The 23243-nt window shown below is 65.8% G+C and overlaps 2 protein-coding genes across 9 annotated transcripts; one reads left to right on the forward strand and one right to left on the reverse strand.

The window, feature by feature from the left end:
* Positions 1-249: 249 nt before the first annotated feature.
* Positions 250-17568, reverse strand: POLRMT (RNA polymerase mitochondrial). Of its 2 annotated transcripts, none has more exons than XM_074808586.1 (21): positions 17481-17568; positions 16784-16879; positions 15453-16135; positions 14975-15105; positions 12203-12389; positions 11593-11739; positions 11263-11430; positions 10785-10955; positions 9895-10134; positions 8917-9696; positions 8276-8398; positions 6237-6359; positions 5130-5306; positions 4333-4419; positions 3955-4068; positions 3245-3294; positions 2961-3059; positions 2661-2733; positions 2089-2171; positions 1490-1560; positions 250-791 (listed from the first exon to the last, which is right to left on the reverse strand). In XM_074808586.1, exons 1-21 carry the CDS (start codon positions 17536-17538, stop codon positions 742-744), a joined length of 3711 nt encoding a protein of 1236 aa, XP_074664687.1. In that variant the 5' UTR covers positions 17539-17568; the 3' UTR covers positions 250-741. The 2 variants fall into 2 exon arrangements, with proteins under 2 accessions (XP_074664687.1, XP_074664686.1); XM_074808585.1 differs by having other exon boundaries at positions 11593-11742.
* Positions 17569-18099: 531 nt separating this feature from the next.
* FGF22 (fibroblast growth factor 22) lies at positions 18100-22232 on the forward strand. Of its 7 annotated transcripts, none has more exons than XM_074808360.1 (3): positions 18100-18380; positions 21223-21326; positions 21940-22232. In XM_074808360.1, the coding sequence occupies exons 1-3, from the start codon at positions 18101-18103 to the stop codon at positions 22210-22212; spliced, it is 657 nt and encodes a 218-aa protein (XP_074664461.1). In that variant the 5' UTR covers position 18100; the 3' UTR covers positions 22213-22232. The 7 variants fall into 7 exon arrangements, with proteins under 7 accessions (XP_074664461.1, XP_074664460.1, XP_074664464.1 ...); XM_074808359.1 differs by having other exon boundaries at positions 21223-21325; positions 21933-22232; XM_074808363.1 differs by having other exon boundaries at positions 21627-22075.
* The last annotated feature ends 1011 nt before the right edge of the window (positions 22233-23243 follow it).

Here is a 23243-nt window from a genome sequence, read left to right on the forward strand (position 1 = left end):
GGGGAGCGGGGGCCTGGAAGGGCCCCTGGGGGTGCGGTGGGGCCACCAGCTGCAGCCACCCCCACTCCCACTGCAGCTGCACCGGCCCCTCAGTTTTGTCTCTGTTTCTGCTGCAAAAGCAGTTCCAGAATGTGACACCTTTTGTCAGCAAAACAGCAGCAGGGGGGTGAAACCAGTCCCAGGTCCCCAGGAGGGGGGTAGGAGCCCAGGCCTTGTCCCAGGCTTAGCTGAGGAGGACTCAGTTCCCAGTTAGTATTTCAAAAAACGTTTTATTTACAGTATCATACACCTCCACCCTGTGTTAGTGGTTTTCCCTGCCTGAGACTCAGTGAGCAGAAGCAAAAGCGATCCCTGGAGCTGAGAGTCAGGAGCTGCACGGAGGCCCGGTGGTGCAGGAGGCCGATGATCAGGGTGGGCACTGGGGGGAGGGACGGGGGGATGGCAGCCCAGGACCAGCAGCCCAGGACCAGCTCCGGCACCTTGCCCCATCCACCGTCACCCCTTCAACCCACCAGAGGGCTGCAGCCCCCCCTTGCCTGGGACAGGGGCAGCAACAGCAAACAGTGCAGGAACACAGCTCCCCCCACCCCCTCGCCGCTCCTCCTGCGCCCTCCCAGTTTGCCCCAGTGTCTTGCTGGGCTGGCGGCCGTACCCACTTTCCCCATGAGACGCAGGAGCTCGCGGGCCAGTGCCCACAGCAGCAGCCCGAGGTAGTTGGGGGCCCCGCTGGGCTGCCGGGGCTCAGCTGAAGAAATAGGTGGAATTCATCACTCGCTTCAGGTTGAACGTGCCTGGGGGAAGCGAGGGAGAGGAGAGGTCAGAGGAGAGAAGCTGCGCCGGGCTCTGCTTCAGCTTCCTGCCGAGAACGGCTGCAGCTCAGCGCCCGACACAGGCTGGGCCAGCACAGAGGGAGCGTTGTGGTCTTCCAGGAACTGATGTCCCTCCAAATTTATCTGGGAGGGTGGTAGGAAGAGCAAGACAGAAGAGCAACAACAGCAAGGGAGGGGAGGACGAGAGGGAACGAGCCATCCCCAGCTCGTGCTGCCGCTGGGGCCAAGCGCGGCGCTGCCCAAGAGCCAGGGAGCAGGGGCCTGCTCCAAAGGTCAGGCAGATGGTCTGGCAGAGGCCGGGCCGAGAGATTAGGAGGAGTTAAAGTAATTGCCTTAATCCCATTGTATGTGTATTATGAAGATCCTGGCAATCACCTCCCCTCTCCAGACAGAGGCCTCTGGCTGGAAGCAGATGGGAGAGGAGCTCGGCTGGGCTGGGGCATCCTGGGGAGGCAGGGACGGCTCCCAGGGAGCTGCAGGGGAACCTCTGAAGGTGCTGCCCCCCGCCTCTGCCGTCCTGCACAGGCAGCAAAACCCCATCCCAGGGACAGCCAGACCCCCACCGTGTCCAGCTCCGGACACATCAGCTCAGCGATGCTGGGGGCCGCTCCCCACCTCCCTCCCCTCATCTCCAAAGAGCTCCGGGCCGCTGCTCCTACCTGTCTTGGGGACATTCGACAGCTGCTCCATCAGTTTACTCTGCCAGAGGGCTCTCATCTCTCTGTCAGGGCTGGATGAACCAGAAGGAAAGCAAATCAGCGTGGGAGCTCCGGGAGAAGGTGCACCCTCCTCTGCTCCCCCTGACAAAAGGATTCAGCTCTCCCAGAACACACCATCCGCCCTGCAGCACCCGGAGCAGGGGCTCAGCCCCAGACACAGCAGCCCCAGGCAGGTGCCAAGGTGGCTGCAGACGCTGCCCAGGACTGGGCTGGTCTCTGGGGGGGTAACGGGGGCCACACACCAACCCAGCAGGTGCCTTCACCGCTCCCTCCTGCCCCATTCACAGCGGGGAACCCTAGGCACCCCCAACGCATTTGAGCACCAAATCCTACTCCAGTTCTGTACCAAAAGGATGCAGACACCTCGTTTTTCACCCCGAGGTCCAAGGTAATTTGGGCATCAGTGAGGAAGGAAGAACAGCTTCCCTCCAGAGCAACCCCCAGCTCACAACCCGTGAGAATCTGGGCACAACCACCCTGGGAGAGGGAAGGGCTGCGGGCAGGGAGCACGGGGGGGTTCGCCAGCAGACCAGGGGTACCTGCAGTACTTCTCCACCATGAACTTGGACAGATCCTGCAGGATCTTCTCGCTGTGCAGAGCCACGAATTGCTGCCGACAGATCTGATCCAGGGAGCAATGGTGAGTTAAGAGGCGTTTTCCCCTCCTTCCCCTCAGTGCTTCATCAGCCGAGACAGAGGTGAGGGGCAGGGAAGGGCACGGGGGGGCAGGGGGGGCTGCTAGACAAGGGGGAAGGGAATCAGCCTGGGGAGGGGGGAGGCAGAGGCTGACTCCTGTTTATCAATCAACTCTACAACAGCTCTGGCAGCACTTCAGGGGAAGGGCCCAGGGCAGGACAGAGGCAACGATGCTGCCAGGCGCTGGGTTTAGCGCTGATTTACGGGCAGATTCTCCCACAGACACTCCCTGAAGGGTGGGAGGAGAGGGGGCTACAGCACCAGGACATCAGCTGCAGCCACCAGCAAGCACCCCAGGCTCACCGCGCCCAGGTAAATAAATCAGGCTCTGGAGCAAAGCCCAGGGCAGGCAAGGGCTGGCAAGTGCCCAGAGGACAGATCAGCAAGATCCCTGCTCTCGTCAGGACACTTGTACCTGGTTCATGACATCCACGGTGAGCGCGTGAGTCCAGTAGCAATCGTGGACCGAGACGAAGGTCAGACCCTGTCTGGGGGCGGCAGAAGGTGCCATTGGTACCGAGAGCCCCCTCTCTGCGCTGGCCCCCGCCTCATGCAGACCTCGCCGGGACCATGCTGGGACACACACACACACCCCGCCCGGTGCCCCCAGATCTTCAGAGCGTGGTGGCCAACGCCAGCGCCTCCCCTCACCCCCCCATCTGCCAGGAACCCCGAACGCCCCCAGCAGGGAGGAGCCCGGCTGCCCGCTGCCGACCTGAGGCAGTGCAGAGCCGTGAGCATCATGTGCGTGGAGTCCAGGGAGTGGATGAAGTTGGGTGGGAAGGCGTTCTTCTGCTTCACCGTGTCGGGCTTCCTGCAGCACAGGGTGGGAGGCGGGAGGAGCTGGGGCACTTCCAGGGCCGGAGGGGAGCCCGCCAGCACAGAGCCAGCACCAGCCGAAACCCAGAGGGTTCCTCCAGCCAGTTCCACCCATGGGAAGGCTTTGTCCCCAGAGCACAGGCTGGGGACAGCTCAGGGAGACCATGGTCTCGTACTTACTGGTTGCCATTGAAGGTTTTCACAGTCAAGGTCTGCATACTGCAATTCAGCTGCGGGGAGAGAGGAAGGGATCAGCTGTCACAGGGCCCTGCCCTGCGCTGCCGGAGAGGGGACGGCACCGACCGCGAGCTGCTCTGCCAGGAGCGTCCCCGGCTGCAATAAGGGCCTGGGCAGGGACCTCCCCGAGCACCCCAGTCACCACGGCAGCGGGCGCTGCTCAGTGACACCCTGCCCGCTGCCCCTCCTGAGGGTGCTGGCCGGCACCCTTCGCCCCTTTCCAGCGACGCGCTGATTCACCCCCGCGAGGGCCACGAGAAGGGCTTGTGGAGGTGAGCGGCTGCGGGGACGAGACGGGCTGTGGAGCTGTGAGTCAGCGCAGCAGCGCGTGGGAGGCGAGAGCAGCGAGACTGAATCACGCGAGCCCCGAGGAAGGCTCCCCGGCGCGGGAACGGGCCCGTGCCCCAGCTGCCTGAGTGGGACGGGAGCAGCAGAGCTTCCTCAGCAGCCCACCCACACGCTCCCGTCTCTGCCGGGAGCGACGAGGCCGGAGGATGCGCCTGCACACACAGTCCTACCTGCTTTGCAGGCTCACCCGCAGAGGATGCCAACCCGCTGGGCTTTAGCTCGCTGCCTCGAAGCCCAGCTGCGCTCTCCCTGCTTCCCACCACGGCTGGGGAGGGGCAGAGGGGTCCTGCACACCAGCTACTTACCACAGTGGGCTTGGAGCGGTAGTAGGGCTGCACGATGGGGAGACCCAGCGGCGTGACCCACTCCACCGTCTGTCCCGACTGGGCGATGAGCTTGGCGCTCTCCGTCAGCCAGTTCTGCGGAGGGAAGCGGGAAAGAGAGTGGCTGGAGTTAGTGGGGGTGGCTGGGAGACCCCATCCCCTCGCAGGCGACCCCGACTCCTGCTGCTGGGACAGTCTGGCCCGGTACCAGGCACAATCCCACACCTTTGGGCTGGGACAGGAGGATCCTCTCTGGGCCAGAACCACCATCTCCTGCCATGGAGCAGCCCCTGGTCTACGCACGGGCGGGCCAGGGAAGAAGAAAAGGCAGAGAGGGATAAGAGGCAACAGGCACCTTACCTGGATGTCTCGAGTCGCTGAGAACATCTCCTTGATGCCGTTGAACACCTGCTTTACCAGGTAGTGAGATGCTTCCCACAAGTATTCCTGCAGAGCAGAGGCAGAGCGAGGGGTCAAGGGGCAAAGTGAGGGGTCCTGGGGTAAAGCACCAGAGCACCTCGCTGCTCCCCGGCGCTGCCTCTGTCACGGGCTGCGTGAGCCTGGAGCTGGCGCAGGCGGCTGCGGGGTGCGATGGAGGGAGGCCCAGATCAGCATTTCACAGGGCTCCTTGTCCAAGGACAGGCCGATCTCTGCGCAACATCCCCGGACGAACAGGAGGCTCTCGCTGCCTCGTCGGCCCCAGGAATGTAACAGGCAGCAGGAACACCCCCAGCACGCCACCCTCAGCAAGGGCTGTCTCTCAGTGGGGTCACACAACAAGAAACAGGTGTCGGGAGGAACAAGCCTCCAAGAGCTCTGCTAGAGACAAGGGCCACTTCCAGAGGGAATAGTGCAGCCACAAACCTGCCTTTGCACCTGAAACACCCGCTGAGGCTGTTGTGCCACCAAGCTGGGCCCAGGGAGGGTGAGGAGTCCCACCTGGAGAGTCCCTCCCCAGCCACAAGCGCAGGCAGACAGCTCCTGCTCGGCACAGGCGCGGGGGGCTCAGTCCTGCACACCCCTCTGCTGGCGAGGTTTGGGGGTAGGGAGGAAGCAAGGCAGGAAGGAAACCCAGAGGAAGGGCAGCGCAGGCACCTCTCCCACCAGGGGCTGAACGCGGAGGAGACACGCTGGGGAGGGCAGGGCAGGCGCGTTACCTCAGGGAACTCGATCTCCTTGAGACGCTTCTCCATCTGCAGCCGCCCGCCGTAGCGCGTGACGCCGTACACCACCGTCATCACCGTCTGCTTCACCACCTTGCGGCTGATGAAGCCCTGCAGCACCTGGGCCACCTTCACCCCCTGCTCAGCATCCTTCTTCCGAAACTCCTCCACCTGAGGAGGAGAGCGCTCGGGAGCTCAGCCCCGCCGTGAGCTGTGCTGGCCCAAGCCCCCCTCCCTGGCCGGGAGCTTCAGGGGGACCATGAGAACCCCCCAGCTGGGCACTGCCTGGCTTGAGCCCCCACCAGAAACTCTGCAGCCCACCTCCGCCAGCCCTGGTTAAGAGATCATCTGCTGAAGGGATCAAGAGGCATCCAGACCTCAGAGGTAACCGCGTCCGCAGGACCCGAGCTTTCTACTGCTGCCTCAGCAGTGTCACTTGTCACAAGTGTCACCTGTCCGGCACCACCACAAGGACATGGCCCTGGGACTGTGGCTCAGGACTCGGGTTCTCCTGCCTCTGCCACCCCAGCGATAACTAAGCAAACCCTCTGCGTGCTCCTCCCGCCCGGGTAAAACGTGCCGAGGCCTAGAAGGCAGCGCCAGGGGTGCAGTGCCAGCGGAGCGGGGCTGGCAGCTCGCAGCACTCCCAGCAGGCTCGCTTCACAGCGCGTCTTGCCAAGGAAACTGAAGACTTCGCTGCAGTGCCAAGGGCTGAACCTCTCCTTCCTCCTTCCTACCCAGCCCAAAGAAAATCCCACAACCTGTGGGCCAGCCAGCTGTGACCAAGAGATGAGAAACACCCTCTGCTCTCTTCCACCTCCCTACCCTACTTCTCCCAGACTTCATTCAGAAGTGCAGACAGCAGGAATCCCAGTGGATTTCTCACAGCTACCTCTGTGAGGCGAGATCTCCAGTCAGATCCCCGCTGCAGCAGTGGTTCCTGTTGGGGGAGGGAGAGACCCCCCACCTCTGACCAGCTCGGGCTTTCCCAGCACACTGGTCTTACTCCGACCCTTCTCCCTGGGAGCTGGAGCGACCCCGTGCAACACGCGGGCAAGGGGGGAGGCGGGTCCCGGAGGTGCTGTGCCCGCTGTGCCTCACCTGCTGGGCCACCGCGCTGTAGACATCCTGGGGGACGCCGCAGGGCATCAGGTTGACGGACACGGCGCCAATAAGGTCCCGGCCGAGCGCCGCGTAGTGCTGCAGACCATTGCAAGAGCCGTCCTGCGTGCGGGGAGAGCAGCGGGGACAAGGCGTTCGCGTGTGGACAGAGCCCAGCTCGTCCGCCCCGCCCAGAGCGCCGGCACTTGGCTCAGAGGTTATGGCCATTTCCCCCCCACTCCAGACAGGTTTGCAGCCGATCTCCCAGCAGCGGCCAGGGCCACACCAGTTTCCGTTTTCCTTCTGGCCAGTTTTCCTGTCTGGGTCTCATCACTAACTACTGCTGCCTATGAGGTTTAAAAAAAGAAAACTTCACATCACACTGCCCCCTCCATGAATTTTCAAAGACATCAGAGCTCTGTGGAAACACTGAAAACCAGAAAATTTGGAAAAAAACAAATCTGTCTGGATGCTAGAAGAAGCCCCCAGAGCCAGCAGTCAAAACAGCCTCAGAGAGCCCAGGAGCGGGCTCGGCGGTGGGAAGAGCAGCTGAGCCGAAGGCCACTGGGCAGCCAGAGCTGACTCGGATGCAGCTGGCCGCGCCGCCTCCGCTCCGGGGCTGACGAAAACACCCTCTGACAGAAACCAGCCCCGACCCGGCCCTTCCCAAAGCCAGGGCTAGGGCCACGCCGACCCATCTGCCACAGCAGCTGCCCGACAGCCCTCCCGGCACCAGCACCAGCCTGGGTGAGACATGCCCCGAGCGATGGTGTGGGAAGGTCCTGGCGCTCCCCAGCCAGCGCCAGATGTGCTGCTGCTTCGGACCGACCCCCTGCTCCTGCGCGGGGGCCCTGCCGGCTCGAAGGGAGCCTGGAGCTGCCGGCAGGACTGACCCCCCTCTCCTCCTCACACCCTGCAGTGCAGCAAGTCGAGCCGCCAGCTCCGGCAGCGCTGCCAGCAGAGGAGCTGCCTGCGTTAAGCAAGCGCCGATGACTCAGGTGCAGAGACTCGGGTGCCCTCCAAAAGCCGTCCCTGCTTGGATTTCATTAACGGCACCCTCCCCACGCCCCCACCGCTCTCTTGATCTTCTGTTGTCATAACAGGATCAGTTTAGACTGTCTCATACATATTCCAGACCATCGCTACTGGCAGAATACACCCCCGTTCTCCCCCCCCCCCCCCCACTTCATTATGGCCATCTGATCTTCTAATGAGATAAATGAGCAAACCCCTCTCACCAGGAAAACAATTAATCATTGTCTCCCATGCAGCGAGGAGGTTTATGGGCACAGAGAGGTAGCTGGGATATAGAGAGAGCGCAGATTTGCTGGGGCGTGGCAGGGAGAAAGGGCTGAACGCTGGCTACTGGGCGCAGCCGCCTGGCTACCGGGAGGACAGATGCCTCCAGAGACTGCGCCTGCCCCGCTCGGAGCGTGGGCACATCTGGGACCGAGCAGGGACAGGGCGTGTGGTGACAGCCACGTCACTGAACGCGGGGTCAGATCGGCTCTGTCCCCCTGCCCTTCTCCAGGGGTCCAGCCCTCCCACCCTTCACTCCTGCGGAGCTGCTCAGCTTCAGCCTCGGGATGGGAGCGGAGCAAAGGCCCCCGACGCCTCAGCGCAGCCCCGAGCGCTTCAGCCGGGCAGGTGCTGCCTTCACCAGGCCACGGCTCCCCCAGGCAGGGCTGGGACGACTTCCAGCCCCGATCCCGCGGCTGGGGAAGGTGAGGCTGCCCTGGCTCGCGCCCCGCAGGCAGCTGACCGCGATCCCCCAGACAGGCTCCGCTCCGGTCAAAGGAAGCAAAGCAGCACTAGACTGTACTGGCTCGTTAACGGCTGCACGCAGCAGCAAACTACTGGAGTTCTCAAGCCAAGACGCCCGCAGACTGCGCTCCCATTCTCAAGAAAGCCTGGCCACGCGGCACAGTAAATACAGCCCTGGAGTCCTGGATGCTCCTGCCCTGCCCCGAGCTCCTGGCCCTGCCCGTCTTCCTCCCCAGCTCCGCCACACGGGCCATGCAGATCCGTCGGGCTCCCACCTGGTGAACTGGGAAGTGAGAGACGTAGGCTGCTGGATCCGGGGACCTCGAGGCTTTGGCGATTTCCATACAGCAGGCCAAGGCTTGCCAGGGCTCGTCGGTGTTCATCCACCACTTCCTGCCCTGGAACAGGAAGGCACAGGCTGGCAGGAGCAGCCAGTGCTCTTGGGGCACCCCAAGCAATGGCCGGATACACTGGGCAAGGCACCTGCCCCCACATGCCTCCACTTCCCTAATATTTCATTGCGCTTTCAGAGAGAAACGTTATTTAGGAAACTCTGCAATGCTTTGTTTCCCTCTTTCCTCTCAAAGTGTTCTCTTTCAAAATGTTTTTGTTTCAAAATCGATCCGATTTCCATTTTGTTTTACATTCTAGAAGCTGTGCTAAGTAAGAGGAATGGTTAAGTCTCCTCTGAAACGAACGATGACACCGACCCTTTTTCCTTGGCGTACTTGGACAATTTCTATTTGGACTCCAACAGAGGAACTTCCCTGCTTTTGCTTTTCAGTTGGGTCACTGAGGGGGAACCTCCCAGCCTGCCCGGGGGCAGCTGCAGGCTCCCAGAGCCGGTGCTATTCCCCTGCGTCCCACCACTGCACCCCAGGAGCGAGCAGAGCGCTGCCAGCTGTTCCCCACCTACCGTCAGCGGGCGGTCGGCCGAATCCAGGATCTCCTCCATGATTTCGTTGGCGTACTCCAGCCGCTCCCTCAAGGCGTTCTTCTTCTTCAGCCCCGTGAGGTTGATGAGGTGGATCTTCAGCCAGTCAAGGCCCTTGGGCCCCAGCGGCCTTCCCTCTGCGAAAAGCAGGATGGCCCGGGTGACGTCGTTACCGAGGTGGTTGAAATAAGGTGGGCAAGGGTAAGTCCTGCCTCGGAAGTCCATGTTGTGGGGAAACCAGAACACCTTGTCCCTGACGTAGTTGGCGATGGAGAGCTTGTAGAGCGCGTCCATGCGCAAGCTGTGCATTTCAGCCGCCTTCTTCTTGCACAGCAGCAGCTCCTGCTTGTGGGACTTGTTGCCGGTGGCGGAATTGCCGGGAGCAGCAGGAGGCCTGGGGGCCTCCGAGACAGGGGGCGGGATGTCCAGCTTCTCGTTGCCTTTGTCGTTGAAGATGGAGATGATGATATCCAGCACAGGCTGGTTGATCTTCCAGGCGCAGTTGCCCAGCTGGTTGAGGGCATCGAGCACGGGGTGGAGGTTGACCGGAGGACACTGCTCCAGGAGCAGCTGGTGCTGGACGGCCCCGTCCACAAAGCGCATCAGCTTGGTGTCATTCAGGACAAAGGCACCAAAATGGGGGGAGGTCCAGGGCACCGGCGGGCACAGCATCGGTATGACAGAGGAGTTAAAGGTCAGCGTGGTCTCTGCAGCGTTCGACACAAGCTGGGAGAAGATGGGATGGGGCTTTATCAGCCCGACCTGGAGAGGAGAATCAGCAGAGGATCAGGGCTGGAGTCTGGAAGAGCGTGTGATCACACTAAGGACGGACACTGTCTGCACAGAACCAGGGGCTCCTCAAAGCGTCCCTGCGCAGGAAAGGCAGCAGGGAGGGACAAGGGTCTGGTTCTGATGAAGAGGGGACCTGCGCAGCCCCAGAGCCCCCTGGACGAGGCTCACCTGCCAGGTGCTGCGGAAGGAGTAGATGTGGTAGAGGACAGGGATGAGCCGGGGCTCCAGGCGGGGATTGAGGATGTTCCTGGGCACCCTGACAGCCTGCACCAGCAGCTCCAGCAGGTGCATGCCCAGGCGCATGAGGATCACGTACGGCCAGCTGCAGTCCTTCAGGTTCAGGGAAGGCCCAAAGCCGGCTTCCACCACCAGCTTCTCCCAGTATTCCCGCGGCAAGTACTCGTGGGGCTGGGAGGTGGAAGGAGAAAAGTGGGTCAGCTGGAGGGGCCACCCTGCTGCTCCCCAGGGTTTGCTGGGGGGATCTGTCTCCTGGAACGTGGCTCTGAGGACCTTCCCGGCTCGGTGTCCCTGGCAGGGGTATTTGGGGAAGGCGTGGCTGGGGGAAGCTCAACAGCAAGAACGTGCGTCTGCTGGTGGCCAGGACAGTGGCGCTGCAAAGCCCTTCCTCCAGCCACGTCCCTGGGCTGACACCCTGGCCCCGCACCATCCTGCCCCTCCTGCAGACCTGCCTCCCCCCACACAGCTCTGGGAACAAGCTGCCCAGATCAGTGCCCTTGGCCCCTCTTCCCCTCCCAAGCGCACCCCCCCAAGCCCCAGAGCTCTCCCGCGTGGGATGCCTGGCTCTGAGGGATCAACTGCCAATTTAACATCTCTCAGCTCAGAAACACCCGCTGCTGTGCCAGAACTGACCTGCCTGTTGCCACAGGGCAGGGGCCTGCCAAGCACCAGATGGGGCCTTGCGGTTCTGGGGGGGCCTCTGCAGCAGCAGGTTCCCAGAGCCTGGCCCCGGCAAGGAGGTGGACAGACAAACAGCCTCGTCCCACCTCAGCTCTGTCGCTTGGCTCCCCGCGGGCCCCTGCGCCCCCCGGCACACCTACCCGGCTGTCCCTGGCCAGCAGACCGATGTAGCCCTTGTAGACCTCCTGCACCTTCTCCAGCTGGCGGCTGCGCAGCTTCCTCTGGGTGACGTATCGGTTGTAGACTTTGGAGCCCAGGTCCCGGGCCAGGACAGCCAGGGACTCTCCTTGTGGAGAGAGGGTGTTGAGGACCTGAGAAAGGGGAAGGCAAAGAGGGTCTGAAGGAGGGAGGAACAGAAGGATGGAGCAGAGACACAAAGTTGGAGTTGAAGCCCCTGTGCTGGGAGCATAGAAAGGTGCCGATCCCCGTGACGCTGAACAGATGAGGAAGGAAACATGGCCAGGACAGAGCAGGGGCTTCCCTGGCTGCTCAGCACAGGGAGCAGACAGAGCCTGCACCTGATAACCTGGGCAAACTTTGAGGCTCATGTTCTGATTCTGCTGGCCTGAGCGGGACATCGGTGCTTTGCAGCAATGCGAGGATGGGGCAGGGTCCTACCTGCATCATGATGGCCACGTACTCCTCGTCCGGCAGCAGGCACAGGTAGGGGTAGAGAATGTTGTACCCCGATGCCATCGGGAGCTTGGACATGTTGTGCTTCGACTTCTGCAGGGCCCGGAGGATGGAGTCATGCCACTGGGATCGAAGGGTGGCCAGCAGCTCGCGCTGCACAGAAACGGAAGCAAGACAGTAACGCTGTGGTGAGAGTGTCCCCAGGGAGCTGCCCCCTCTTTAGGCCACCAAGCCCTGCATCTCCCCCCAGGTCCCAACGGCTGAACCGCCCCCCTTCCCCCCAGACTCCCTGAGCTCCTTCCCCCCAGACTTTACCGCTTTAATGGCTTGCGGGGTCAGAGGTTTGGTTGACTCCACCGACTCGATGGTTACGGTGTTGTCCAGCTCCATCTCCAGCTGCTGCTGAAAGCGCTCCTGCAACTCCTGCACAGAGAAATCCAGCTTGGGGTACGGCATCGTCGTCTTCTGCAACAAGAGCAAGACATTAAGTGCCAAAAGCCAGAGAAGACGCGCTCGTTCTGCTGGCTCCCCTGCGAGAGGCACGTGCTGCGAGTCCTGCTGAAGGCACCTTTCTGGGACCTCTGCATCCAGAGGGCTGAGCTCTCTGGCTGGCAAACCCCAGGGTAACCGGCCTCTCCTGCTCTGTTCCTGGGTCGTGGGCAAGCTCCCCCCCAGGCAGCCCCTCCAGCATATGAAGCCCATCTCCAGCCCCCCGCCAGCCCCCAGCTCCTCTGTCAATAAGGCTGTTCACTTCCTCAGCACACGGAGCTGCCTGACGATTTGTGTGGGCTATTGAGCAGAGACTGGGCTAAAAAGTTCTTCCCATATTACAGTCCTGGGCTGGACCCGAGGACACCCGCGAGCGCCGCCTGGCCAGCTCCAACACCCCTCCGAGCTGCAGACACACCCCCGAGATGGGGCTTACTCTGGAGTAGAAGGCCCGGAGCAGAGAAGACTTGCAGATCTTGGGGCGGGGTGGAGGGGGCAGCTGGTACTTGGGCTGGACGATCCTGATGGCTCTCAGCACCTTCTCCTTCTCATCTTCCTCAAACAGGCACTTTTGGAAGAGCTCGTCCACAACGAAGCCATCGTTCTTCAGCTGCTTCACACATCTGAGGAAGGGCAAATAAGACAGGCTTGACCTTTCACAGGGGACTGCGTGCATTGCACAGAAATCAGCACATAATGAGGCACGGAAAAAAGTTTTAAAGAGAAGACTGAGGATGGAGATGGATAGGGGTGACCCCTTCGGAGGATTCAAGAGCCTTGACAGTATCAGGCTTCTCCTCCCTCACTTGTGGCCTCAACAGCATCACCCAGGCCCCCGTGAGACACACTACAGGACAAAGAGCCACCCCCCCACACACCCCCCCCAGTCCCTGGCAGCCACAAAAGCAAAACCCTCTCCTGAAGCAGGGCTTGGGGGCTGGCACCCACCAAGACCCAGCTCTGAGCACAGGGCAGGACACTGATACACGGCTCCAGGCCATTCCAGGAGGGCCGATGGGGCCTCCCTGTGCCACCTTCATGCCAGGGCAGCTGCAGGAGGGTGCAGCCTCTCACTCTCGTTGGAAAGACTCTGACAGCCCTGGGGAGCAGGATGTGCTCCACACACTTGCCCTGGGATGCCTCCTCCCTGCTCCGGCACGTGCCTCAAAGCCACTCCACGGAGCCTCCACCAAAAGCCGTGCAGCAACTTGTGCCCGACCATGCTGGTGTCTGCCCGGCCCCAGAAACGGGCAAAACCAGGAAACGCCCAGAAGGCAGATGCCTCAGTCCACGAGAGCACGAGTGTTGGGCAGGCGGATGCTCTCCCTGCCCCGCACAGCTCTCCGGAGGTGGGAGCTGCCCCGGGAGCAGGGCCCAGCCTGACAAGGTCACCCGCCTCAGGTTATCGCCCTCCCGCACCTCTGCTGAGCTGAGCCGGCAGCTTTCCCCTTCACACTCGGGTGGGGAGACCGAGCTCGGCTGCCGCTGTGAGGCTGAGCAGAGAGAGGCAGGTTCCTCCACTTCACATAACCCTGCTCTCCCCTCCAGCCCCAGGCGGCAGAAGGGAACCCCCGGGGCTGGTCCCAGCCCGGCAGAGGGGCAGGGGGCTGCAGTTCATGCACCGAGCTGGGGGCCAGGGCCCAGGAGCGTAGCTTGCAGGGCAGCAGGAACAGCCCGAGCAGCGCCTGTGAGGAAGCTCTTCCCTGCAGCCCCCATGGCTGCCGGGGACCACAACCCCCTGCACACGCCAAGATCTCCCCATCCCCAGCCCCACTGAGGATGCTGCGGGCCCACAACCTCCTGGCTCTGCCGGGCAGGAGCTGGGCTCCGGGGCATAGCAGGGCCCAGAGCCTCAGCTGCCGACTGGCCCAGCGGGCACCAGGTGACACTGGAGGGACAACAGGCAGAGCCGGGGGACAGTGGCACCAGCCAGGCCCCAGCCCAGGCCCTGGCAGCCATGGAAAGTAAAAGGGGCAGGAGGGAGCCGCTGGCAGCTTTGGGGAAGCATCAAGAGCCCAAGCGGTGACAAACAGCGCCCTGAGCCACAACTGCCGCCGCGTGCGCCCCAGCTGCACTTCGGTACGTCTGGGAGCGGGCGGGAGGTTCGGTGAACAGCCCTGCATCTCTGCAGAGCCCCTCTCCCTGAGAACTACCGCCCAGCAGCGCAGTCAAAACAAGGAACTCCCACCTTACACCCTCAAAGCGACACCGTGGTCTGGGAGCAGAGCGAGAAACAACCCCCATCTCGCACAGTCCAGACAGGCTTAGCGCTCCCGGCCGCGCCGCGTCCAGCTGGGGGAGCACGTTTAGGAGAGGAAGGGAAACGAGAGCTCGTACCCCCGCACACAGCAAACAGAAACAGCTGTGGGGAAACACACACACACCCTGGCAAGGCTGGGGGTGGACAAATCCGTGCAGGTGTGCTATAAACATCTGCCTACAGACAGCCCTACGTGTGCGCTGCTGTACTGCTGCAACACCCACACACCCAGGCAGGAACGTCAACACCAGTCGCTTCTACATCAGCTGACTGGAAGATCTTCACTCGGAGGCATCTAGAACTTGTGAGCCAGCCAAGGGACACACGAGGCCAGCGCAAAGCCCTGAACCATCCAAGGGTGTTCGTGCAGCACTAGCAGAGCACCAGAAAGCTTCCTCCATCCTCTGGCAAAGCAGCTGCCTGTGCCACCGGACCCAGGCCCCGCAACCCAGCCTGCCGGGATCTCACAGGGCTCCTTCAGCTCCTCACGTTGGGTCTGACACTGATTCGCCCCACGAAATTCATCTCAATCTCCTGACCACTCTCCTCCAGAGCGCCCTGCAAAAACCAGCTGTTTGGCCAAGCCCATCAGGGCAAACTCCACGGAGCTGCTGGAAAAGCGAATGGAGGAGCCATTCCTACCAAGCAGCGACGAGATGTCCAGGGCGGGGGCAAAGCAAGGAGCACCTGCCCGCAGAGAGGCTGCTGCCAGCCCAGGGCGCTGCTCCGAGCTCTGCGGGAGCAGACGCAGCCCTGCCCAGAGCAAGGTTGTTCTCATCTCCTCCACCTCCCTCCCCTGCGAGATCTGGGACAAACTCCCCAGCAGCTGGGGGTGGGAAGGGCTGCAGGAGCTCTGCCCCCCCAAACCCGGCCACGAGAAGCGGGTTGACGCATGTAGCCACGCACGCAGCGGGCACAGCCCCTCCCTCCCCCGAGCCCCCACGTTACCTCTGGATGGCTTTGGCGGGCACCTGGCTCCGGCCCATGCACTCCAGCGCCGCCGCGTACGAGTCCAGGCTGGGCTGGAGGCCGGCGGACACCAGCATGGAAAACAGCTGGTGGACGCGCTGCAAGCAGCCCTGCGGACGAGAAGGGAAGGGGGCTGCGACACAGACACCAGCAGCCCCAGGTCACAGCTTCACGCCCCTCTGCTCCTGTTCCAGTTTAGCCATGTCTACCCCGCCCCATCCCCTTCTTCCCCTCAAAGCCACCGCACAGGGATCAGTGGCCCAATTCAGTGGCCTCGTACCAGCTCCAGCCCTCTCAGCAGAGTCAAGCCCCCCTCGAACACTTGCTGAAGGCAGCTGCGACAAACACTGATAAAACCACAACCGCTGCTTCTACAGGCACGGGGCTCTTCCTCCTGAGCCAGCCCCTCTCCCCCCTCGGCCACCCAGAAGACCTGACAGCCAGAGCATCTCGGTACCTTCCTCGCCCAGCTGCGCATCACGATGTTGTAGGCGTCGACGTTCAAAAGGCGCCTCTTCGAACGGGAGTTGTGGTACATGAGAAGGAACGTCTCAGCCTCCTCCGGCTGCTGCAAGAACAGGAAGCATTCCAGGCTGGACTGGACCGTCTGCTGCAGGATCTTGCGGTGGTTGCTCTCCTTCTCCTCCGGCGCCCTCCAAGGCCTCTGCGCCTTTGCTCCCTCCTTCACCGCTGCCACCCGGGGCTTCCTGTGGGCACAGACGCTGCGGGACCCAGTGGGGCCCCAGATGCTGGCAGCATCCACTTTAGCCTTTGGCTTCTTCACGCTCTTATTGGCTTTAGCTTTGGCCTTTGTCTTGCCCTTTGCTTTGGCTTTGGCCTTGGTCTTGGCCTTGGCCTGGCCCTCCACAGCCAGCTGGGAGGCAGCGATGGCTAACTTGCTCTCCACCTTCAGCTGCCGGGTGCACACCTCCTTCTTCAACTTCTCGACCCAGCCGCTGGGCTGGGCTGGGCTCTCACCCCTTTCCCTGGGAGCGGGCTGCTCCTCCGCGGGGCTGGGAGCCCCCCCTTTCCACAGCGGGTCCTGGTACTTGTCATTCACCAGTGGGGCCAGCTCCACTTTGTTGACCATCACCTCCGGGATGTTACTGGCTTGGAGCTGCTTCACTCGAGCTTTCAGCACTGCCGGGACACACAGCCGGGAAGGTGAAGGGACGCGAGGCTTGGCAGAAGGTTCTGTCCTACCCCAGGGCCTCAGGAACACGCTCAGGAAGAGAGGGTCCACACAAGGACTTCCTCCCCTCTTGCCAGCCCCCCCCAGCAATCAGCTGCTTTGACCACTGTCTTGCTGGGACCCACCCACACGCTGTGGCCCACCCCAACGTCCCAGGGAACCCAACAACGTCCCTGCAAGGGAAAAGGCACCAGCTCGCACTTGTCCGGTCACTTCACTGGGGGCTCCCTCCGAGGACCTCAGGCCCCAGCTCATGTGGGCAGGGAGCCCAAAGCCAGAGCACGTCCCAGGTCAGTCCGCCGGGGCCTCACACACCCTGGAGGGGACTCCTCTACTGTCCCTTGGGACCACCCTGTGTCTTACAGCAACTCAACCCTCCCTCTGGGTGGGGTGGGCCTCCAGGTCCTTAAGACAGGACAGAACTTGCTCAGGGAGGCCAGCAAGTCCACGGGGAACTCGACATCCTTGCCCAGGCTACAAGTATTTACAGTCCCAAATATCTTCTTTATGGCTACCCAGAAGGGGAAAACTGGAAAACCTCCCAGGACACGGAACAAGGGAAAGCCCTGCATCTCTCCCAGCCCTCCCTGACTCACCTTCCAGCAGCTCCGTCCTCTCGCAGATGGCACTTCTCCTCTCCTTCTCCTTGGCGCTGGCAGAGGAGTAGTTCCTGAGAACACTCCATGGGATCCCTGCAGCGGGAAGGCACAAAGACCGGGAGGTCAGAGAAGGCGTCACCCCTTACACCTCCCAGAGCCCGGCCCCCCCCGCGGCTGGGCCCAGCCGGGCAGCGCGGAGCCGCCTTGGGTCAGCTCAGCTGGCAGGGACAGGGACACCCCCCGCCCCGCGGCTCTGATCGCTTGGGGGGAGCAGGACCCCAGGGACACCACAAACCCCAGCGCTGCTGCACAGGGTGACAGGCCCCCAGAGCAGGCAGCCTCTGTCCTGCACGGGGACACGACCCCCGAGACCCCCATTTCTACCCTTGGAGAATGACAACGCCCCGGGACACCCAGCGCCCCCATCGCTGTCCCCGGGGGGAGCGGGCTCACGACGCTCCGAGACCCTCACAGCCCCCGGCTCTGTCCTGGGGGGTGCTCAGGACCACAGGGACCCCGCGGCCGCCGTCAGGCCTGCGGAACCCCCCAGCCCCAGCTCCGACCGGCGGGTGAGGGGCGGGACCCCAGGGACACCCCCCCCCCGCTCCACTCCCTCAGGCCCCCACGGCCTCAGGCCCCCTCCCCGGTCCAGGCGCCCCGCCCGGCCCCCGGCCGCCCGCTCCCGGCCGCTCACCGGTGCCCCGCAGCCGGGCCGGGCCCAGCAGCGCCGCCCGCAGCCGCAGCAGCGCCATGGCCGCCCCGCGCTACGCCGCCATTGCCGCCCGCGGGACCCAGCGCGCGCGCGCCGCGCGGGGCACGCCGGGAGCGGGAGTCCGGCCGCGCGGAGCGGAGCGGAGCGGCCCCTGGCGGCCCGGCGGGGCGGGGGCGGGGCGGGAGCGGGGCCCGGGGGGCGGGGCCCGGCCCGAGCCCGGCGCTCCTCGGGCCGCAAGCGGGCATCAACCCCCGGGCCCGGGGCCACGGCAGCCCCGCGCCCCCCCCAGCGCTGCCCGCCAGCCGTGGGAGCCGGCGGGGACCGGAGCGTGCGCCGCCGCCCCAGCGCCCCGCGAGCGCCAGCAAGAGATCGGGGACGGGACTCTAGTAGAGCCGTCGGGGCGCCGATTTATGAATGGGAGGCCACGCCCCGCCCCGCCCATCGGCCGCCGCGCCCCCCGCCCCGCCCCGCCCCGCCCCGCCCCTCCCGCCGGTTCGCCCCGCGCTCGGGCCGCCCGCGCCGTCGGGGCCGGTCGCCGCCGCGGCCATGGCCCGTCGCCCGCCGCCCCGCCGCGCCCCGCCGCCCGCCCGCCGCCCGCCGCCATGAGGCGCGGGGGCCCCGCCGCCCTCGCCGCCTGCCTCGCCGGGGCGCTCGCCGTGCTGGCGGGACCGGGACCGGGACCGGGACCGGGACCGGGACCGGGACCGGGGCCAGGGCCGGGGGCGGGCGGTGCTGCCTGGGGCGGCCGGCGGCCCCCCCGCAGCTACGGCCACCTAGAAGGCGACGTGCGCTGGCGGCGGCTCTTCTCCGCCACCCGCTTCTTCCTCCTCATCGACGGCGGCGGCGGCGTGGAGGGGACGCGCTGGAGGGAGCGGCCGGGCAGTGAGTGGGGCCGGGACCGGGACCGGGACCGGGACCGGGACGCGACAGCCCAGCCCCGCCGGGGAGCCGAGGCTGCGGCAGAAGCGGGCGCTGCCGGGGCCGGGCGCGGGGCGGAGGGCACGGCCCGGGGGGGGCGAAGGCCGGACGGAGGCGCCCCGGGACGGCGGCGGGACCCCGCTGTGCCCGGCCCGGGGAGCGCCCGCAGCTCCTCCCGCCCGGCAAAACCTCCGCAAAGCGTCTGCTCCGGCCGTGCGGAGCCGCAGGTCCCCGGGGCCGCCCCCGCCGTCCCGCAGACACCGGCCGGGACACGCAGCTCGCGCGATCTCGAACGGCTCCTGCTGCCCGCGGCCCCGGAGCCCCTTTCCCGGGGGTCGGGGAGCCGTGAGAGGTGCGCGGGCACCGGCGTGCTCTGCCCGGGGACCCGGCGTCGCTTTGCCGGCTCTGCCCCGCGCCCGGGGTGACCGGGGGGGTCCCTCGTCCCGTCTCGGGGCGGGGGGAGCTGCCGCCCCTGTCCCGCGTTCCGGGGCACTGGCTGGGGGGGTCTGTCGCTCCCTGCAAACGCTCTGGGGACGATAAAGGCTGAGGAGGAGGAGGAGGAGGAGAAGGAGGAGGAGGAGGGACGGAGGAAGCTTCGGGGCGACGCTGGTCCCAGAACCGAGCACCCCACGAGGGTGGGGGAGCGGAGCAGCCCCGTCGGAGGGGGCCGCAGATCATCGTCCTGCGGAGGCCCGGGGGGGCTCACGGGGCCGGGGCACGCTGCGGGCTGCCCGGGCTGTGCCGCGATCCGGAGCCTGGGAACGAGCCGGCAGGATCGGGCCTCGCCCCGGGGCGTGCGGCGGTGGGAGGCGGCGGCTGCGGGGGCCGACACCGGGGCCCCCGCGCCGGCCAAGGGGCGGCTCCCGGCCCCGGGGTCCCGCCTCGGCCCCGCGGCCGCCCGCTCCCCCCGCGGGTGACAGCGCCGGGTCCCGAGGGGACGCGGCACCCGCGGTACCGGCTGCGGCGCCGGGGGCATCGGCCCCTTCTGGGTGCTGGGTCCCGGCCCCCCGTGACAGGGAGGGGGGCACCAGCGGCTGCACCCGGTGGGGCTGTCGGGGGCCGGGGGAAGGGGGCGATGCCCGCGCACCCCCGGGGGGCCTGGCAGGGTGTCAGGGCGTGGGGCGGGAGCAGCAGCGGGGGCTGCCCCATCACCCGCCCGCGGGACGAGGGAACCCTCCCGCGCTGTCAGAGGCTGTCGGGAGCCCCGACCGGGGACGCTGCCGGCGCCGAGCGCCCCGACACGTTCCCTGGGCCGTGCGGCAACGGCGACTGGCGAGTGGAGCGGCTCGGGCCGGCGCATCGAGGGCAGATACCCTGGGCTGGGCCGGGCGGGGGCTCCGCTCCTCGGCCCCCGCAGCAGCCGCCAGACCAGCCCCGCCCGCGGCTGCAGGGCGGTGGGGGCTCTCCCAGGGCTTCCCCCGCCCCGAGCCCTGCCTCTGCCCCCGCCTCCCCGGGGGCACCGGGAGCTGCCCCGGGGCTGCCGCCCTGCGCCCGCGGGGGCCCGTCGCTGCCCGGCACCTGCCAGCAAAGCGCGGCAGCGGCGGCCGGGGCGCTGGGAACGGCGACGGGGGGTGTTTTTGGGGAACCCGAGGTCCTTTGTTATAAATAGCGGCAGCTCCGGAGGGCGGAGGGGTGGGACGGATCCGCGGGCGCTCGCTCAGCCCCTGCCCACAGCTGCTGCCTGTCGGGCGCTTCGCCGGGCCGGGCCCTGCGGGTCCCGGTGGGTGCCGGGGCCGGGTGCTGGCGGCAGCTGGGCTGAAAATCCCCTGGTACACATCACCGCCCCGGAGCCGAACGCTCGGGACCCTCGCGGTGCCCCGGCGCCGTGTCGCCCCCGGCGAGGGCACGGCTGCGCCCAGGCGGGTGATGCCCAGGCAGTGCCGGCTCAGCCGGGGGGTCGATGCCTGGTGACAGCCCCTGCCCGGGGCTGCGGCCCCTGTGTGCCGCTGCCAGCCAAAGCCTCCGCGAATCCTCCCGCCCCGGCCGGCCGGGGCAGCTCCCGCTGTGCTCACACCCTGCCTGCTGCCCTGCCTGCATCTCTGCCCACGGGAGAGTCCTTCTCCCTGCCCGCAGCACCGTGTGCCCGGCGGCAGCAGGGCTGGCAGCAGCGCTCAGGGCTGGCGGGCATGAGGCGGCGCAGGGATCCAGAGGCCCTGACGATGCTCTGGGAGTTTCCCGTGTCAGAGCCGCTGGTCCGACCACATGCCTTTCCCCTTAGCGCTGCGCCAGGAGCTCGATGGCCGGGCACACACGCTCAGGCCAGCTGCGGCCCCTCTTCCTGCCGCTGTGTGCCGTCGCTGCCGCCCCCACACACACTTTGCCCCTCCAAGGGCCGTGCTGGCCTCGGTGCCTGGAGCGCGCAGGGGGCCGGGTGCTGCGAGAGGCAGGTCGGGTCCCCGGGCGCCGCGGGCGCGTTCGGGACAGACACACGGGCAGAGCTGCCAACGAGGGGAGGATAAACGTGAGGTCGGCACCAGGCAGAGGCTGACAGGTTGTTCCGGGCAAGCGGAGGTTGTGCTTGGCACCGCTCCCGCACAGCCGGGCTCCTGGGAAGCGGCCGGGCCCTGGGGAGGAGAGGGGTAAAGATCGAATCCCCCCCCGGATCAGAGGTTCCCCCTCCCGCTCCCGGCTCAGGCTGCAGCCCTCGTTCCCGCCGTCCCTCCGGTGCCGGGCGAGGGTCGGCAGCCCCGTCCCTGCGGGGGGGCAATTTGTGCCCACAGGCCCGGTGTCGGTGCGGGGCCCTGCGGGGAGGCTGTCCGTCCGTCCGTCCCTCCCCGGCTCACCGCCGCGCCTCCCTGTCCCGCAGGCATCGTCGAGATCCGGTCGGTGCGTGTCGGCGTCGTGGCCATCCGGGCGGTGCACACCGGCTTCTACCTGGCCATGAACAAGCGGGGGAGGCTCTACGGGTCGGTAGGTCGGACGCTGCCTCCCGGGAGGGACTGGACCAGGGTCAGAGGCGCAGGGCAGAGCTGGAACGGGGGGTCCCAAACCCGCTGGGACTGGTGCCCTGGAGCGGGCTCCTGGCTTCCCACACCCTGACCCGCTCCCCAGCGGGCGACTGCACCCACAGAGCCCCTCTGCCCTCTGGGGACCCGGGGGGAGCCGGGGTCCCGCCCTGCCCCGCTCTCGGGGTCCGAGCCCACCGGAGCAGGGCAACGATAGGCCCCGGCCGAGCGCGGCCACCCCTCAGCCCCTTCCCTCTCCTGCCAGAAGGAGTTCAGCCCCAGCTGCAAGTTCACGGAGCGCATCGAGGAGAACGGCTACAACACCTACGCGTCGCTGCGCTGGCGGCACCGGGGCCGCCCCATGTTCCTCTCGCTCAATAGCAAGGGCAGGCCGCAGCGTGGGGGCAAGACACGCCGGCAGCACCTCTCCACCCACTTCCTCCCCATGCTCGTCGGCTGAGCCCCCTGGGCGGCTCCAGACCGTCCTGTAGGAAAAAAAATGGAAAAATGGTTATTTTATTTATGTACATATCTATTTTTTTGCTATTTATTGTTTTATTTTTAAATGCATGGCGGAGGATTGGATGTGGAAGGCTCCAGACGCAGCCAGCAGCCGCGCAGGGACGCGGCTCTCCCGCCGTCCCACCGAGGCGGAGCCGGCGCAGCGCAGCCCGGGGAGCACGGCCGCCGCGTGCCGGGGCCACCGACGTTGCGCTGCGGCCTGTGCAGCCCGGACGGGGCGGCTGGTACTCTGCAAACGGCGACTCTGCGGCGGCTGGGGCGGGGGCCGCGGGGCTGGGATGTGCCGGCAGGTTGTATCTGTCTGGTGTCCGAGCACTCGTGGCAATTAAAGCTTCGTGGAGGAAGGGGAGCGAGTCTTGGAGCTTCGATGGTGGGTTTGGCTCGGCTCGGGGGGGTGGCTCCCCTGGGGTCATGGCTGCAGCCACCAGCGTTGTCCCCACGGCCACCGTTGGGGAGCCCGGCTGGTTCCCCGCTGCGCCCAGCTCCTCATCGACCCACACCCTCCCCTGCGTGCACCAAAACCTCACCCGCAGGAAGACACACAGCGAGGGTTGTTCGGTGGCACAAAGGCGGGAGCAGGATGAAGCGGCTGCCGGTGGGGAGAGCCCGGAGCCGCGCTGGCGCTGCAGGAAACCTCACGCAGGCACGACCCGCAGCCGGAGCGGCACGGCTGCTCCGGGGGGAGCACCCCGGGAGGTGGTGCAAGGGGATGCAGCCCTGGGGACCCAAAGGGACAAGGCAGAGGGGGACAAGGCGTCGAGAGGGTCCCTGGTGCCGCAGGAGGAGCCCGGTCGCAGGCGAGTGTCCCGCTGCGGTGTTGCAGTGGGCTCTGCGGGACCAGGCACCGGGCAGCGCCGCGGGAGCCAGCCCGGACCCTTGGGCAGATGCAGCCCTGGGGCTGCCCCTGGCTGGAGGGGGCTGGGACGCTGCTCCCCACCCATGTGCAGCCCTTGAGCCAGGATTTTGTGGCAGAAGGGACCTGCTCTGGGGACACCTGGGCCACAGACACCCACATCCACGCCCCAGATCATGACTTAAAGTGCAGAATCCAGCCCCCAGCCTCCCCAGGCTGGTCCTGCCCCCCCCCAGCCCAGCTCCACTCCATCCTGCCCAGCAGAGATGGAGCCGGGAAGGCGGCCAGTGGCGAGGACCAGCCCTGTGCCCGCAGGGAAGCACGGCCAGAAATAGCACCTGCGCCTCGGCCTCCCGGCCAGGGCACGTTCCTGCGCCGCCCTCCCCGCCCGCCACGGCGAGGCAGCGCAGCCCGGTCACTTTGTCACGTCAGATGTGAGCGATGGCCCCAGCGAAAACCACCAAACTTGTTCCATTTCTTACCCAACCAGCTCCAAACGTGTCTGCG

Source organism: Strix aluco, chromosome 29 (assembly GCF_031877795.1).
Source record: "Strix aluco isolate bStrAlu1 chromosome 29, bStrAlu1.hap1, whole genome shotgun sequence".
NCBI lineage: Eukaryota > Metazoa > Chordata > Aves > Strigiformes > Strigidae > Strix > Strix aluco.

Excerpts from the sequence above, each read along its gene's own strand:
- POLRMT (XM_074808585.1), bottom strand. The coding sequence starts at position 17,538 with ATGGCGCTGCTGCGGCTGCGGGCGGCGCTGCTGGGCCCGGCCCGGCTG. Across the intron at positions 10,135-10,784 it reads TGCTGGCCAGGGACAGCCGG|CCCCACGAGTACTTGCCGCG; the intron begins GTAGGTGTGCCG and ends TCCACCTCCCAG. Across the intron at positions 1,561-2,088 it reads ATGGTGGAGAAGTACTGCAG|CCCTGACAGAGAGATGAGAG; the intron begins GTACCCCTGGTC and ends TGGTTCATCCAG.
- FGF22 (XM_074808358.1), top strand. The coding sequence starts at position 20,619 with ATGCCTTTCCCCTTAGCGCTGCGCCAGGAGCTCGATGGCCGGGCACAC. Across the intron at positions 20,996-21,222 it reads GGGCCCTGGGGAGGAGAGGG|GCATCGTCGAGATCCGGTCG; the intron begins GTAAAGATCGAA and ends CCTGTCCCGCAG.